General features: G+C 38.8%; 1 protein-coding gene across 1 annotated transcript; it reads right to left on the reverse strand.

The window, feature by feature from the left end:
* Window positions 1-380: 380 nt before the first annotated feature.
* On the reverse strand, window positions 381-12723 carry LOC143934464 (uncharacterized). Its single transcript, XM_077458115.1, has 4 exons — window positions 12499-12723; window positions 8231-8435; window positions 6292-6347; window positions 381-1250 (listed from the first exon to the last, which is right to left on the reverse strand). Exons 1-4 carry the CDS (start codon window positions 12662-12664, stop codon window positions 1153-1155), a joined length of 525 nt encoding a protein of 174 aa, XP_077314241.1. The 5' UTR covers window positions 12665-12723; the 3' UTR covers window positions 381-1152.
* Between the last annotated feature and the right edge of the window lie 4312 nt (window positions 12724-17035).

Genomic DNA, 17035 nt, shown 5'->3' on the forward strand with positions numbered 1-17035 from the left:
GGATCTCGTTCGTGTAATCCCAGGAGACATTGCGGCTAATGCACCCGACATCTCGCGAGATTTCGGGTGCTACCGCCGACATTTTGCGTGATTTTGGTAATTACAGCCGAGATCTCGCGAGATCTCGGCTGTAATTACCGAAATCACGCGAGATGTCGGCTGTAGCACCTGAAATTTCGCGAGATGTCGGCTGTAGCACCCGAAATCTCGCGAGATGTCGGGTGCATTAGCCGCAATGTCTCCTGGGATTACACGAACGAGATCCCAGGAGACAGTGCGGGCTTCAACAGGAAATGACGCTGATCCCCGCAAGAGACCGCCCATCGCCGCAGGGGTTTAAAATAAACTACTGAAGATTACAAAAGGTAGGTGAATCAAAAAAAAAAAACAGGTGGCATTATGAGATATATTAACTAGAGGCAACAGAATGGGCAAATGTTGTATTATGAGTGCAGAACCCCTTTAAGTTATTGTGGTTCTTTGCCTTTCATCTTAGCCTTTGTACACATGGTCGGAGATTCCGACAACCAAATCCGTCAGATTTTGTCCGATGGATCTTGTCCGAAACTGTTGCATACACACGGTTGGACAAAGTTGTCGGAAAATCTGATCTTTCAGAACGTGATGACGTAATTTCGTTACGATGGGACTACGTTCAGGCTAGTAGCCAATAGCTTTGATGTAGGAATTTGATCTGAGCATGCGTGGCACTTTGTCCGATCGGAATTCTCTACACATGATCGGAGTATGTCCGATCGGAGCATTTTGTCGGAAAATATTTCCGGCAAGTTTGAAAATTTGGTCTGATGGATATTCTGACGGAAACAGTCCGATGCATACCACACACAGTCGGAATATCCGACAAAACGCTCCGATCGGACACATTCCGTCAGAATCTCCGATCGTGAGTACAAGGGCTTAGGGGTCGAGGTAAAAGATCAATCTCAGACACTGGGTTTACAAACAGCAGGAACAACCCAATAGGTGAATTAAACCCTTTACTGCTTTCTGCAAAAAAAAAGTAAAAAAACAAAACAAAACTTGGGTGAATTTCAATTTTAAAGCCATCCGCTGATTAGGATAAAGTGAATTTCATATTTATACTAAAGAGTTCATAATTCATTATGTTGATCCAGATGCTGGAAGTTGTGTTCATAACAGTTTGCTGGTGATCACAAGTAGGCTGAGGGTCTCAATCAGCGCTAAGAACATTGAATATGGCTGAATTGAAGAAGCAGCACTTGCTGAACCTGAAAAATAAAAATACAGAGTTACTACAATAATGCATTTCTCCCATTGACATATAAAACAAATATGGATTAATATGGATTAATTTTCTGATTATTTGGGAGATCTGGCATAATAAAGACAAACATTTTGGATCACAAAGATTTTAAACTCTATACAGTATAAATAATAAGGACACAGCAATTCCCTAAAATACTATTCATATTTGTTATGACAATCTAAAGTACAAAAAAATACATCCGGATGAAGCAACCCTAACACATACTTTGGAAACGGTGCAAAGAACTCCTTAAGTTCCTTAATATTGTGTGATTTTGTTTCTCAAGAAGGCAAAAATTGGCCCAGACCAAACATTGCTATAAAGCTGAACTTGTATATAGTTTTATTTTGCGTAATTTGTATATGCAAATCAGAGAGTATATATAAAATTCTGTCTTTGGTTTACTGATTTTTTTTTTTTTTAAGGATGTATTTGTGTTGACTCGACCAATTACGTGTAAAAAGAGTTAACATTTTAGGTTATGCTTTTAAAGACGTTTTCCGCATTCTTTCATTTATACGGCTGGGGTTGATAACCTTGCCTAGATGGTAGGTAAAATTTGGACATCTTTTTCAGCTTAAAGCTCCATGCACACTATCAGATTTTCTAATAATTTTTGTCTTCAAATTTACCAAAACCATATAATATGAGGTCAAACCTTAGGAGTTTCAATGTTTATGCAATCAGGCAGGCCCTTGTACTACATGGTTTTGGTAAATCTGAGGACAAAAATCTGCAGAAAATCTGATAGTGTTTATGGGGCTTTAGAGTGGTGTTTTTTCATGCTGAATTAAAAATAAAGCCAAACAGATCTAAGCTCATGGACTGGCCCAAATTTGCTCAGACCTCAGCTTGTGTCACCAAAGGGTTTAAAGTGTTTTTGCTAATTTAATATTGGGCCTCAACAGACGGCTCTGGGTTTATCATAATGAAGACATTATTACTACACAAAAACAACATTAGTAAGTTACACCCATTCAGTTTGGCACGGCACATCATGCAGGGACTGAACATAAAAGCCTTGAAGGCAGTTCAATTAGCAGTGTGGTAACTTTCTATCATGTGTCTGCTTGTTGAAAGCTCTGCTGGGAACTGGAAGTTCAGAGTCAAAAACCTGAAACTCAAGAACCTAAACAGCATAGTTACAGTAGATATAAATGGTCTACATACCCCTGTTAAAATATCAGGTTTCTGTGGTGTTAAAAAAATTAGACAAACATAAATAATTTCAGAACTTTTTCCACCTTTATTGTGACCTATAAACTGTAAAAAAAAAATTGAAATCTTTTAGGTGGAGGGAAGTAAAAAAAAAATAATAATAATATGGTTGCATAAGGTTGCTTAAACGTATACTTTGTTGAAGCACCTGTTGATTTTTATTACAGCACTCAGTCTTTTTGGGGTATGAGTCTATCAGCATGGCCCATCTTGACTTGGCAATATTTGCCCACTCTTCTTTGCAAAAACACTCCAAGTCTGTCAGATTGTGAGGGCGTATCTTCAGATCACCACACAGATTTTCATCGGATTCAGGTCTGGGCTCTGGCTGGGCCATTCCAAGACTTTAATCGTATTCTGGTGAAGCCATTCCTTTGTTGATTTGGATGTATGCTTTGGGTCGTTGTCATGCTGAAAAATTAAGTTCCTCTTCATATTCAGCTTTCTAGCAGAAGCCTGAGGGTTTTGTGCCAATTTTGACTGGAATTTGGAACTGTTCATAATTCCCTCTACCTTGACAAAGGCCTCTGTTCCAGCTGAAGAATAACAGCCCCAAAAGCAGGATGCTGACACCACCATGCTTCACTGTGTTGTTTGTGCGCCATACATATCTTTTGGAATTGTAGCCAAAAAGTTCAACCTTGGTTTCATCAGACCATAACACATTTTCCCACATGCTTTTGGGAGACTTCAGATGTATTTTTGCAAAATATAGCCGGGCTTGAATGTATTTCTTAATAAGAAAAGGCTTCCATCTTGCCACTCTACCCAATAGCCCAGACATATGAAGAATATGGGAGATTGTTGTCACATGTACCACATAGCCAGTACTTGCCAGATATTCCTTCAGCTCCTTCAATGTTGCTATAGGCCTCTTGGCAGCCTCCCTGACCAGTTTTCTTCTAGTCTTTTCATCAATTTTGTAGGGAAGTCCAGTTCTTGGTAATGTCACTGTTGTGCCATATTTTCTCCACTTAATGATGACTGTATTCACTGTGTTCCATGGTATATCTAATGCCTTGAAAATTATTTTGTACCCTTCTCCTGGCTGATACATTTTAACAATGATATCCCTCTGATGTTTTGAGAGCTCTCTGCAGACCATGGCTTTTGCTGTAGAATGTGGCTAAGAAAATGTCAGGAAAAACTTACTAAAACAGCTGAACTTTATTTGGGGTTAATTAGAGGCACTTTAAATGATGGCTGGTGTGTAATGACTCCTATTTAATGTGAGTTTGAATGTGATTGCTTAATTCTGAACACAGCTACATCCCCAGTTATAAGAGGGTGTGCACACTTATGCACACTTATTTAACTTTTTTAATTTTTACCCCCCCCCCCCAAAAAAAAAAAAAAAGATTTCAGTTTGTTTTTCAATTGAGTTGTACAGGTTATAGGTCATATTAAAGGTGGAAAAAGTTCTGAAATTATTTATCTTTGTCTTATTTTTTTTACATCACAGAAACCTGACATTTTCACAGGGGTGTGTAGACTTTTTATATCCACGGTATGTAACACTTGATTACATACTATATACGTATGTCGATTAGCATGTAGATATACATTATGTAGAACATGCCTGTGCAAATTTCATACAAATATGTTGTATCCATATATTATGTAGCAGAGTGCACATAATCATTCATATCAGTAAGCCCCACCAAGGTATCTTACAATCCAATATCTTTGGCTAGCGTGGTTGGACACCAGCTAATCTACAAATATTTTTTGGTTGTTAGAGAAAAGGAATGGAAACACAGGGTCAAAAAAAATTACTTCTTGAAGGTATTTTTCAGAAAATAAACTAAACATCTGTTTGTTTAACACATCTGCTATTAACCCCTTAGCCCCAAAGGATAAAACAGATCCAAATGCCTAAGCACAATTTTCAACGGTGACATGTGTTAGTAAAACTGTATATATCATCACAACTATTTGTGCATCCAGGTGGATTATATCTTTTTTTTCAGGACATATTGGGCTCTTATTTGGTGGTAAATGGTAATTGATATCTCCTGATTTTTTTTAATCAAAGAAAAACTGGCCCAAAATAGTATTTTTTTTTAAAAAATGTTGCTGTAAATTTGTTGCTACTACCACAACCTTCCACCAAAGAACAACCCAAAATGCTCCTACTTCTGGTGATCACAGTATGTGCATGTTAGTTGTTGTTTGTACCCATAGTATGGTCCAGAAACAATAGTACACATTGACACTAATTAAATAAAAAAAAAAATTGTGTCCAGAAAAATACTGACCTTTGACCCAAACACTAAACCTGGCACTAACCTTGATCTAGGTATATATTTTCTTTATTATTATTTTAATAATAAAATATATAAATAATAATAATATAAATTCAACACCCTTTTCTCTCTACAAGGAAAGATATACGATATATCTCTCTCCTCCATTTATAGAGAAAGAGAACATGGTGGTGGGCTTTACAGTGACTGATCACTGTGGTAGTCAATCAGAGGCTATCACAGCAATCAGGTGACCCGGAATTGGGTGTTCCAGGTCCCGATCGTTAGTATGATGAGCAGTTGCTGATAGTATTAAAAAAAAAGATATATGGCATTGTCCCCATGAATGCCAGGCTGGCACAGGTATCATAAGAGCACAGGTATCCCCATGGCTTGAGGCCTCAGCTGTTAGCATCCCTACTCTACTGATTTTAGACCATACAGTAGGACTGTTAGATCTCCATCATAAATCAACAGCAACTTTATGTGACAGACACAGGGATGTTTCACACCAACAACACTCCATGCATATTAGAGAAGGGTTCAACCCCAAGTATTATATGAGGGCCTTCTGTTCTCATTTGTCCCACACAGTGCCAAAGTAAAGTTATTCATGGAGAAGGACGTAAATTAATTAAATAATGTAATTAAATATGTTTAAAATGGTATAAACAACCCCAGCAGTACAAAATACTTGCTATATGGTGTATTAAAACCTAATCAATCTCATCTTGGGAATGGATTTTTGAAGATTTGTTTATCGCTAAATATTAATGAATATTAAAGTTCATCTTTGTTAACATGTTACGTCCTACACGTTTTTAAAGCTGGAACACGTAATATGTTCCCACTGCTGCAAACTTTCCTAGAGCCACCACCTGTATTAACAGCGAGCCGAGGATCTTCTCCCTGAACTTGCTGTCACAATTTTAACAGAAATGTGGAAGTGCAAGGCTCTGCCCTCCTGGACACATCACCCATTTACAGAGTTCTGTGAATGGGAGAACTACGAGTACTGACAGCCTTTGCGGTTGTTGGCTTGTAGTTCCCAATGAACTACCCCAGCGCTGTTTAGCATTCTAGGTAGTTCCTGGTTTCTTTCTGTCATTGTATACGAGATACGAGCAGACAGCTTACATTTGCAGTCTGCAGGAGGGCTGCATTGCACCTGCGATCTGCTGATTGCAATGCTTTGTAGGTTCCTAGTAATCCTAGTAAAAAAAAAAATAATACATACACATTTTTTTAACTGCAAAAGATATATAGACATTATTTTTTTCATTTTACAAACGTGAACTTATCCTTTGTAACAGTTGCCACTAAAAAATAAAAGAGTAATCTCCCAGTGGTGACACCTGTTCTAGCGTCAGCTGTCAAAAGTGGTATATCATCTTAATGTATGGAGTTTTTCTCTTCCTCTCTTCCATGGAATATAGGTGTAGGTAAATTGCTTCAACAATGTCTCAGACCACAATAAACTACTTTCCTTTCTCTATCCATGACAGGTTTAACTGGAGTTCCACATTTAATTATACTTACCGGTGTGTAGTGTTTTTGAAAGTTTGTAAGTCATATTTCCATCTCTGATTGAGACTCTAGAAGTAAACAAAAGACACATGAGAAAAATCCTGCTAATATTATGGAATGCATGCAAAATACGTATTTGTTTTAGCTTAAAGCAGAACTAATTTATTTCATGCAACACTAAAATTCTAATTATAATAGTGCCTGCTTGCACATTTGCAAAACTATGCATCTTTCCTCTTTTTCAGAAGGTCTCCCAGCTTTTGTGCAGGCACGGTGCAGGGTCTGGGATTCTCTACAATCTTTTAACTCCTCGGGATGCACAGCTTAGAGCTCATAGACTTTCCACACCTTCCTCTAATGTCGCGTACACATGACCGTTTTTTCCGTCAGAATAAACTCTGATGGGTTTTCTGACGGAGTTCCGCTGAAACTGACTTGCCTACACATGATCACACCAAAGTCCGATCGTTTAGAACGCGGCAATGTACAACACGTATGACGGGACAAGAAAAGGGAAGTTAAATAGCCAATAGTCCCCCGTGTGTCGTTTTTGGTCTGTCAGACTAGCATACAGAAGAACGGTTTTCCCTATAGGAATTGATTCTGTCGGAAAGATTTAAAACATATTCTATTTCTAGGTCCTTCAGAATTTTCAAAAGAAAAAGTCAGCTGAAGCCCACACATGATCGGAATATCCGATGAAATGATTCCCTCTGACCTTATCTGCCGGAAAGTCCGACTGTGTGTACCAGGCATTAGTATGTCTTTGTGCATTGGCAAAAGGGGAAGAGAATATCACTGCACAAAACAATGTGGTTTTCTCGAGTTCTACCTTTTTGTGCCTTCTCATTTGTTGACAGTAGCCTTGAAAAGAAGTAAGGCCTGTTTCAGATGGACAGCCTCTATTCCAGTCAGAGGGGATCTACAAATAGATCCTCAACTCAACTGAAGCTAAACGGAATGGATGTCACTGCTGTGACATCCATTTGCCTCCATTTTTTCCACTCCAACTTGTTATCAGTGGTATATAGACCCATGTTAGGCTGACATTGAGTTTCCATTCAGGTCTGCCTAAAAATTGACAGGTAGATCTGATTGAACCATGAAAGGACCCTAACAATTTGCCATTAAAAATGCAAGAGACAGGATTAGGGTGGCGATAGAACCATCCTATTACATGCCTGATTCTTGGCAAAGAATAGAAATAGTTTATACAGGAAACTTTAGGTTAGGAAATTACTGTATTACATCCCCTTTATGCATTGGCAAAAGGGGAAGAGACCCTCAAAACAATGTGGCTTTCTCCAGTTCTACTTTGTTGGGCCTTCTCATTTGTTGACAGCAGCCCTTAAAAGAAGTATGGCCTTTTTCAGATAGACATCCTCTATTCCAGTCAGCAGGGGATCTATAAACAGATCACCACACCCCAGCTGAACTGAAGCTAAACGGAATGGATGTCACTGCTGTGACATCCATGTGTGTTCATTTTTTCCACTACAACTTGTTAGCGGAGGCATATGGACCCATGTTAGGTCTTTGGACAGGCAAATTTAAACGGGCAAGCATTCCTGTACAGGCGGATTAGGGTGGAGATAGAACCATCCTATTACATGCCTGATTCTTGGCAAAGGATGGAAATAGTTTATATAGGCAACTTTCAATTAGGATATTATTACATTACTTCACTAAATATTAACTTCTTCAACTTCCACTACTGCTGAGAAACAGACAAGTTATACAAGCTGTGGCTGGTAGACTGGAAACATGCATGTACCTCAGTGGTGTAACCCTTAGAAATATAAGAATAAATTGGTACTTCTACCTGCAGCATTTCATTAAATATGTTGTATTAGTATGGCATGACCTATTAAGCTGAGGTATTCAATATCAGTCTAAAGTCCGTCTTCTGCATTGCTATCTATGATGCTCTGATCACATTTGTAATACTTACATTAAATCAACAGAATCAGGGATTGATGGAGATGGTGAGGTCCAGTTAGCAATTAATGATTTATTTGCAACAAAGGTGTAATTCAGCAGTGGTCCTCCAATACAGCTACTGCTTCCATTTAGGGACCATGTTCCAGCAGCTGTGTTGTTTGATAGAGCCTGAAGTAGGACTGTGACACTTCCATTTCTATTGCTAGTGACGTTAACTGCAAATCAAATATGAACTGTTATTAAAAACCTGTCAGTGGAGATAAACCTTTATCTACATATTTAACATCAATGCACCTTCATGTTAAAACAGTTACAGTGTATTTTTCTTTTGAAACTACTATTGGTTTCAGGAAAACCAAGTTGCACATGAGTGTGAGCATGAGCACATGGGCTTGAGCATGCACTTTGAATTGACTTTGGTGCCCAGTGACCTTTAAAGCACTGCAAGGCTCAAAATCATAGCTGAGTGGTTGTCAGCTCCTGTGTCCAATTTCTAGACCCTGCTTGTTCCTGTGATGTACCCAGTTTGACTCCTGACTACACCTGATCTTGATCCCTATGAAAGATGACCTCTGGCTTGCTTCAGTTCATCTCCCACTCATGTGATACTGACCTCGGCATTGCTCCTTTAATGCTCTCATGTTCCGAATCTTTACCTATCTGCCTGTGTGACCACGTTCCTGCCTCCTGCTTCTGTAAGCCCTGTGATGATATCCGGCACAAGCTCCTCTTCTTCAGCTTCTACATCATCGCAAGAGTCAGTTCTTCTGCTGGCCCATGCCACTCCATGTCTTGTTCTGTCCTACCCTGTCATCAATCTTGGGGACAAGCAGGACAGGAGACGTAAGAGAGAGCTCTCTTATTAGTTTGACCTCTACCAGATACATGACTATTGGTTATTTTATATCAAATTTAGCCTTAGATGTTTTATATCGTACTACTGCTAACTCAATAAAAAGTCATATTTGTAGCATTTCGTAATTCAGTGACCCAAATTAGTCAGCAGAAAATACACTTGTTTTTCTGAAGGCGGTACGTATTTCCTAATGTTCTGTGATGGGAAAAAGGGACAACTTTTAACAGTCTGGTCACATCCTCAATCACACAGATCAGTCATAATTAATGATACGTTAACCCAGTGGTGCTGTTTTTTTTTTTACCACTTCTTTTACTTTATGCAAATACATGATACAAATAATACAATAATAGGACATTTCTATTAAAATGTTAGGGCAATATAACTATTTTGGCAGTTGAATAGAAAATTCACCTATGTAGTCCACTACATCAAACCACAAAGCAGAACAAGAGAATTTTGTTATAATTTGGTTATATTTGGCTTTCGTATATAAGACTACTTATATCAAACTTGGTTTAGCTTATTTTTTTTTGGAGACCTCTTTTATTTAATTTAAAACAACCCAGCTACATAACATGTGTGTTTAATAATGGTTTTCAGCAAATGTGTGAAGAATGTCACATTTGTTGTGCTAAAAATAATGCCCTGTACACGCGGTTGGAATTTCCGACAGAATACAGTATAAGTCAGACGGGAGCTTTTCATTGTATATTCCGACCATGTGTATGCCCCATCTGACTTTTTACGTCGAAAATGTTGACAGACCTAGAGAGAGAACATGTTCTATATTTTTCCGACTGAACAAATTCCTATTGGGAAAATTGCTCGTCTGTATGCTGTTCTGATGTACCAAAAACGACGCATTGCTCTGAAGCAAGTACAAGACAGAATCTATTGGCTACTGGCTATTGAATTTCCATTTTCTAGTCCCATCGTACGTGTTGTACGCCACAGCGTTCTTGACAATCAGACTTTGGTGTGACCGTGTGTATGCAAGACAGCTTGAGCAGAATTCCTTCGGAACCCCTTCGGAAAAACCTTCAGAGTTTATTCTGATGGCAAGACCAGTCGTGTGTACAAGACATAACAATCCAGTAAGTATCACTGTATATCGATGATGTATATCGATGACTGCTGACTGATTTGGTCAGTTAGTGTTTTATAATGGCAGTGAATGAATTTCTGATGAATTTTCAAGAAATATATTGTTAATATGGCAGGAATGCCACAATATGCACTTTATAAATATACCCTCATGTTTTAATAATAAACACAAGTTCCACTAATAAGTTAGTCAAATGACTAGTTTCTCCTACTATCTTAAAGGCATCCAATCAGGACAGAAGCTGGAAGCTGCCATTGTTAAATTGTTCAGGCTCTGTGACAATCAGCCAGTGACAGTGGGGTAAGGCATGTGCCAAGGGTGGCAATTGAAGGGAGAACTGCACAGGGGCTGTTACAGAGGTGGGTGGGGGGGATTAAATGTGCTACAGTACCATCTAAAAATCTGTTACAACTCTTATTTCATTGTGAAATCTCAGCTTTCCCAAAGACTCCCATTTACTGTCGCTGTACACTGTCATATCTTTGTCTGCACCATGAAAATGCTTGATGCTCATCCAGGGCAGGTGGCAGCATCCAACATTAGGAGGAGGAAAGTTTGCAAGTTTGCCCCTGTCCCAACCTGCTAGTGTCCTACCTTCTGTATGATTCTAAAGGTAGAACACTGATGTGAAGGACTATGCGGTCACTGTTGTGAAGACATTCTGAGGACTCTGGTTTGGGGGGGCTCGTGGGACTCTGAGGGGAGCTCTGAGGACACTGATATGTGGGAACACTGATGTGAAGGGGGCTGTAATATTGTTAAACAAAGATTAACAAGTTTGACTTACTTTTGTGGGTTGACATGCTAACCTAAAACATGGGTGGCAAAGGTTTAGACAAGGAAGCGATTTCAAAGCCTGACATAGTCTCAGTAAATATGTCCCTGCTATCAGCCTACTACTGATAGAGTTACTGACCTGGAACAAGTAAGCAAGCAGCTAGTGAAGTCAGAACTCCTGACCTGCATACTTTTTATGCAATGAACTATTAAGCAGTAAAGCAAAGTTAAGGATGACCACTCTATAGCATCCACATTTAAAAATGTATTAACAGTGATAGTTCCTATATTTTATATAGGCTTCTATCGTGACTGATAAAGAGTAGCTAGTAAAAGTCATTGAACAATGCCAAACCTAAAACATGTCAAAACAACACAAACATTCTGAAGCCAAAAAGTGAAACTGAGCAAGCTTAAATGTTAACTGTTGAAGATGGTTAAAGCATGTATAGCCTAAACCTTTTTTCTCATTTTTGGATAGAGTAGGGAATGGGCAAAACCTCTGTCAGCATTATGTAATTTGTTGGGGAGATATCTTCTACAAAGTGAGAAGTTACATTGACCATCAAGTGCAACCTATGGGTGTGATGATATGTCAGTATTACATTGTATATCCCTGTATGTTGTGGTCGTTCAGGTGCTACAGTAAAGAACCCTCTACGTAGTTTAAGGTTACACCTCTTTTCTTCTAATTTCAATGAGTGGCCACGTGTCTTGTTATACTCCCTTTTGCGAAAACATTTTATCCCTATTGTGGAGTCACCAGTATGGTTTTTGTATATTGAAATCATATCCCCTCTCAAGCGTCTCTTCTCCAGAGAGAATAAGTTCAGTGCTCGCAACCTTTCCTCATAACTAATATCCTAATAGACCCTTTATCAGCTTTGTTGCCCTTTTCTGTACTCGCTCCATTTCCAGTACATTCTTCCTGAGGACTGGTGCCCAGAACTGGACAGCATATTCCAGGTGCGGCCGGACCAGAGTCTTGTAGAGAGGGAGAATTATCGTTTTATCTCTGGCGTTGATCCTTTTTAATGCATGCCAATATTCTGTTTGCTTTGTTAGCAGCAGCCATTGCCATTGCTGAGCCTATCATCTACTAGGACCCCCCCAGGTCCTTTTCCATCCTAGATTCCCCCAGAGGTTCTCCCCCCAGTGTATAGCTTGCATTCCTATTTTTGCCACCCAAATGCATTATTTTAAATTTTTCTCCCCTTCTAGACAATTATCAATCACCAGAACGGATACCACACTGGAAGAAGTAGCCTCTTCCCACCTCTTGTTCTTGTGACAAGTGTTGGATGTCGCCTCACTTTCTGTGTTGGGGACAGTGATCCTCAGGACAACTGGAAAGGGTGAATCTCCCCAGCAATAAAAGTTTGACAAGAGTTTTAATTCTTCCCTGGCTCAATTGAAAACGTAACATTCTTTTCCAAGAATAATTATATATACACACACCAGTACATAAAAACAGAAGCAGACATAACAGCACAGTGTCTGTTGCATTAGCAGAATCAATAAGTTCTGAAAGCCTCACCTGTATACACAGTATCATTGTAGAGGACCTCAGGAGAGATACTCATCTGATAGTTGAGGTCTGATGATGTTTTGTTTGAAAAGTCACACTCTGATGTATCAGCTGTGTGTCCTGCAGTGATGACTCCAATAAGCAGGAGAAGAGCAGCGCATTTTTTAAGAGACATCGTGGTATGAATCTTTTGTTCTGTGGAGTTCCCTTGTGCACCTCTGTTTTCTTGCACACCTTTATATAAGGCAAGGACAAAATTATGTACTTTCCCACTTCCTTTTATTTCTTTACACAAGGATGAATTCTTTATGAGTTACACAATAAAACTATTCCTGTTTTTATTGAAACCAATTTGGCAGACATATATTAATTGCAACACACGTATTATCTTTGACTCACCCATAAGAAAAACATTGGTTATTCATGTATACATTTTCTATACGTCTATTAAAAAATTAATGACTTAACTTTTTCCACTTTCCGCATGACTGATCATTGAAGTAAATAAACCAGTTTCATTGGTTTCACTTCACCCTAATAATATCTATATTGCTGTGTTACGTCTTTCAAAAATTAAGAAATTATGAAATAGTTCAAATTTGTTTCTATAAACTCATCAATGGCTCATCCTCATAGGAAGCAATTAATAAATAGGTTTTCCATTTATTAAACGATACCTTCTTGAGAAATGCCAGGGGGTGTACTATACCATTTGTTTCTGTTCCACTTAATAGCACGTCCAGGGCTACTTTGTTTTGTTTTGTTTTTTGCCTTTTTTTTAGGGATGCTAATGCTTCTTCAATTATATCTGTACTTGTGGTTGGGTTTTCCTATATGTCCCTCCTTCCCAACCAGCATTTACCAAAGTCTTAAACCTACATGTCTCTACTTCTGTGAGATTTTTGCTGTGCAACCCACTGGGAAAGGAAAATGTCTCATCGAGAGACTACTTGTTCCTTGGATGCAACACTTAATTTGTTTGGCCAGGCCTTTCAATATTTGTCCCATTGGTGGGCAGACATTCTATAAGAACAAAAACTATATTATGATGCAAAGTCATGCAGGGAAGACCTCACAAGGGCTGGGACAGCTTAAGGTGACCATACACTGTACAACTGAATTTTATAATCTCTTTGCCCTTGTACACACGGTCGGACATTCTGCCAACCAAATCCGTTGGATTTTGTCCGATGGATTTTGTCCGACGGATTGTGTCCGAAACTGTTGCATACACACGGTCGGACCAAGTTTTCGGAAAATCCGATCGTTCAGAACGTGATGACGTTATTTCATTACGACGGGACTACGTTCAGGCTAGCAGCCAATAGCTTTGATGTAGGAATTTGATCTGAGCATGCGTGGCACTTTGTCCGATCGGAATTCTCTACACATGATCGGAGTATGTCCGATCGGAGCATTTTGTCGGAAAATTTTACCAACAAGTTGGAAAACTTGGTCCGTCGGATACTCTGACGGAAACAGTCCGATGCATACCACACACAGTCGGATTATACGACAACGGGGTCCGATAGGACACACTCCGACAGATTCTCCGACCGTGTGTACAAGGGCTTTTAGATGTTCCATCAACTGTGTAGCTCAAGGGTTTTCCTGGTTGGATACAAATGAAAAGAATCATTTAGGTTTGTTCTGAAATTATGTTGTTTTGGGAAATCTAAACAAGATTGCCACCAGAATTTGTACAATCTGAATACATAGCATATGGCCATTTTTTTTTTTTGCACTATAAACAGAACAGAACGACCGACAATTTTGAAAATAAACAAACAATATTTTTTACCTTCTGCTCTAAAACACATCCAATAAAAAAATGGAAAATAATCAATTGTCTTCATAAATTTAGGCCAATATGTATCCTGCCACATATTTTTGGTAAAAAAAATCCCAATAAACTTATATTGATTGTGCAAAAGTTATAGCATCTACAAATTATGGGATATTTTTTAAAATGTAATTTTACTAGTAATGGCGGAGATCAGCTACTTATAGCAGGACTGCTATATTGCAGCAGACAAATCGGAACACCTAACTGAAACTTTTGATACTTTTTTTGGGGATCAGTGACATTGTTCAGTGTTAAAAATATTTACTGTCACTGAACTAGGCACTGGCAGGCAAACAGTTAACATCAGGGGCAATAAAAGGGTTAACTGTCCGCCTAGCTAATGTTTCAGTGTAGTGGGGTGCTTTTACTAGTGGAAAGCATGGATCCATGTCCTTGCTTTGCAGAAACACAGAATCCATGCCTTCTGTACTGACAGAATGGCAATCTGCCTTGTTTACATAGGCTGACTGCTATTCTGTCAGTGTACAGATTGATCAGCAGGTACATCTGGTCAATGGGACCTGCTGATCAGCTACTGCTGTGTAAAGTTACAGTGGGAGCGAGCCAGCGGCACACACTCATGCCCTATACGTGGGAGTGCAGGATCTCGATGCATACATGATCCTGCACAGTGCGGCTGCCCTGTAGCAGTAAATCTGTCATGGGATGGTCAGCAAGTGGTTAGGTGTAAGATTAGGGGTATTTACTGGTGGGAAAGGAGGGACAATTAAAACAACAGTGCTGCAAGTACAGTTATTCTTTACACCTTGGAAACCAGTTGTTTTACAATACTGGAGTAAGCCAAGTAGTTGTAGTTTTTTCTGATTTCACATATGGAACACATATGAGTATTAGATCCTAATGTAGTAAAATAAGTTTTAATTGTGTGGATTTATAAAGTACCTCATACATACAATATATATTCACATATTTAGCTCCATATTGAAAAACAAGAAGTAAGCAAGAATTCTTCAAGTTCAGCATGCAAGGGTATTGCAAGGAAGTATAAGGATATGTTTGAGGGTTAACAGAAAAATAAAATTGTTGTGATACAGATTATATTGGAATAAATGTCTATAACTTTTGCTGCTGTTTTAAAAATATACATAACATATGTAAATTATATTATTTCTTATGTTTTGTATTCATGAGGTACCCTGAAAGCCACCATTATACATTATATTACCTGTTTTTCTGATGTCCATTGAGATGCTGTCAACCTGCCCAAATAAATGAATATGAAGATATTCTCTGAAATATTGCCTTTGCCATGCGTAACACAGGAAAGGCAGGGAGAGATTAGAGGGCTGAATGTATGGCTAAAGACCTGGTATAAGAAGGAGGGATTTGGGTTTTTAGAGCATTGGGCTGACTTTTCATAGGGGTGCAACCTATATGCTAAAGATGGTTTGCACCTAAATGGAAGGGGGTCTATTGTGCTGAGGAAGAGATTTATGGGAAGGCTGGATGAGTATTTAAACTAAGATTAAGGGGGAGGGTAAATTAGCTTATAATAGGGCAGACAGGTCAGACAGGGGTCAGCCCCTATTGATGGGTGAAATGGGGAAAGATGGGGGGAGGGCTTTGGCAGATGATATGAAGGTTCTTATGTTACAAACAACCATTGGAAATGGTACTATTTGTACAAAAATAAAAAAATATACAACATATGTTTGCAAAATGTGACAATGAATTAGTGTTTGCTCACCAATGCCAGAAGTCTGCCAAGCAAAATAGTTGAGTTGGAAGCTCTGGTGCACAAGGAGAACTATGATCTAATTGGTATTGCTGAATCTTGGCTTCATTCTTCTCCTGAATGGACTATTAATATTCCTGGCTATGCTCTCTTTCGGAAAGACAGGGTAAAACCGAGGGGTGGTGCTGTCTGTCTCTATGTGAGAAGTGATCTCAAAGTGTGAAAGAGGACCTAGTTGATGGAGAGTGTGATGAGTCTGAAGCATTATGGGTGGAACTGTACATGGGTGTGCGTGCTACAAAGGTTATCATTGGAGTTTGTTATAAACCTCCCAGTGTTAATAAGGAGGTGGAGGTTCAACTCCTTGCACAGATGAAAAGGGCTGCAAGGGCTGGGAGAGTGATAATAATTGGGGGTTTTTAACTACCCGGAATTTGACTGGAGTAATGGCACTGCTGGGACAGTTAAAGGGCAAAAATGTATAATCCTATTACAGGACAATTTTATGGTCTAGTTTTCTTAGGCCCTGACTAGGATTGATGCTCTGCTGGACCTGATAATCTCAAACCAATCAGAGCATATTACCAATAGTCATATAAAAGAACATCTAGGTATCTAGGTAGCAGCAACCATAACATGATTTAATTTAATGTTAGCTGTAAGCAACAAACACATACGGGGGGGCTGCGCTCCAGGACTTAGACTGTGAGGGAATATTGGACACAGAACAGAAATGGGAATTCTTCAAAAAGTCTATATGCAAACTCACAGCAAAGTATTAGCAATAAGTTTAAAAGGCTAAAAATCAAACCTATGTGGCTCACTCCCAAAGTTAAAACAACTATAAATAATCAGAAAAGAGCTTTTAAATAAATATAAAAATTAAGGAACACTATCATTGTTTAAATGCTACAAAGAATATAACAGAATATGTAAAAAGGAAATCACGGAGGTAAAAATTCAAAACGAACAACAGATTGCAAAAGATAGTAGGACACATCCCC

The sequence above is a fragment of the Lithobates pipiens genome, unplaced genomic scaffold, assembly GCF_037356315.1.
Source record: "Lithobates pipiens isolate NorthernLeopardFrog02 unplaced genomic scaffold, aLitPip1_a1.2 Scaffold_27, whole genome shotgun sequence".
Classification (NCBI taxonomy): Eukaryota; Metazoa; Chordata; class Amphibia; order Anura; family Ranidae; genus Lithobates; species Lithobates pipiens.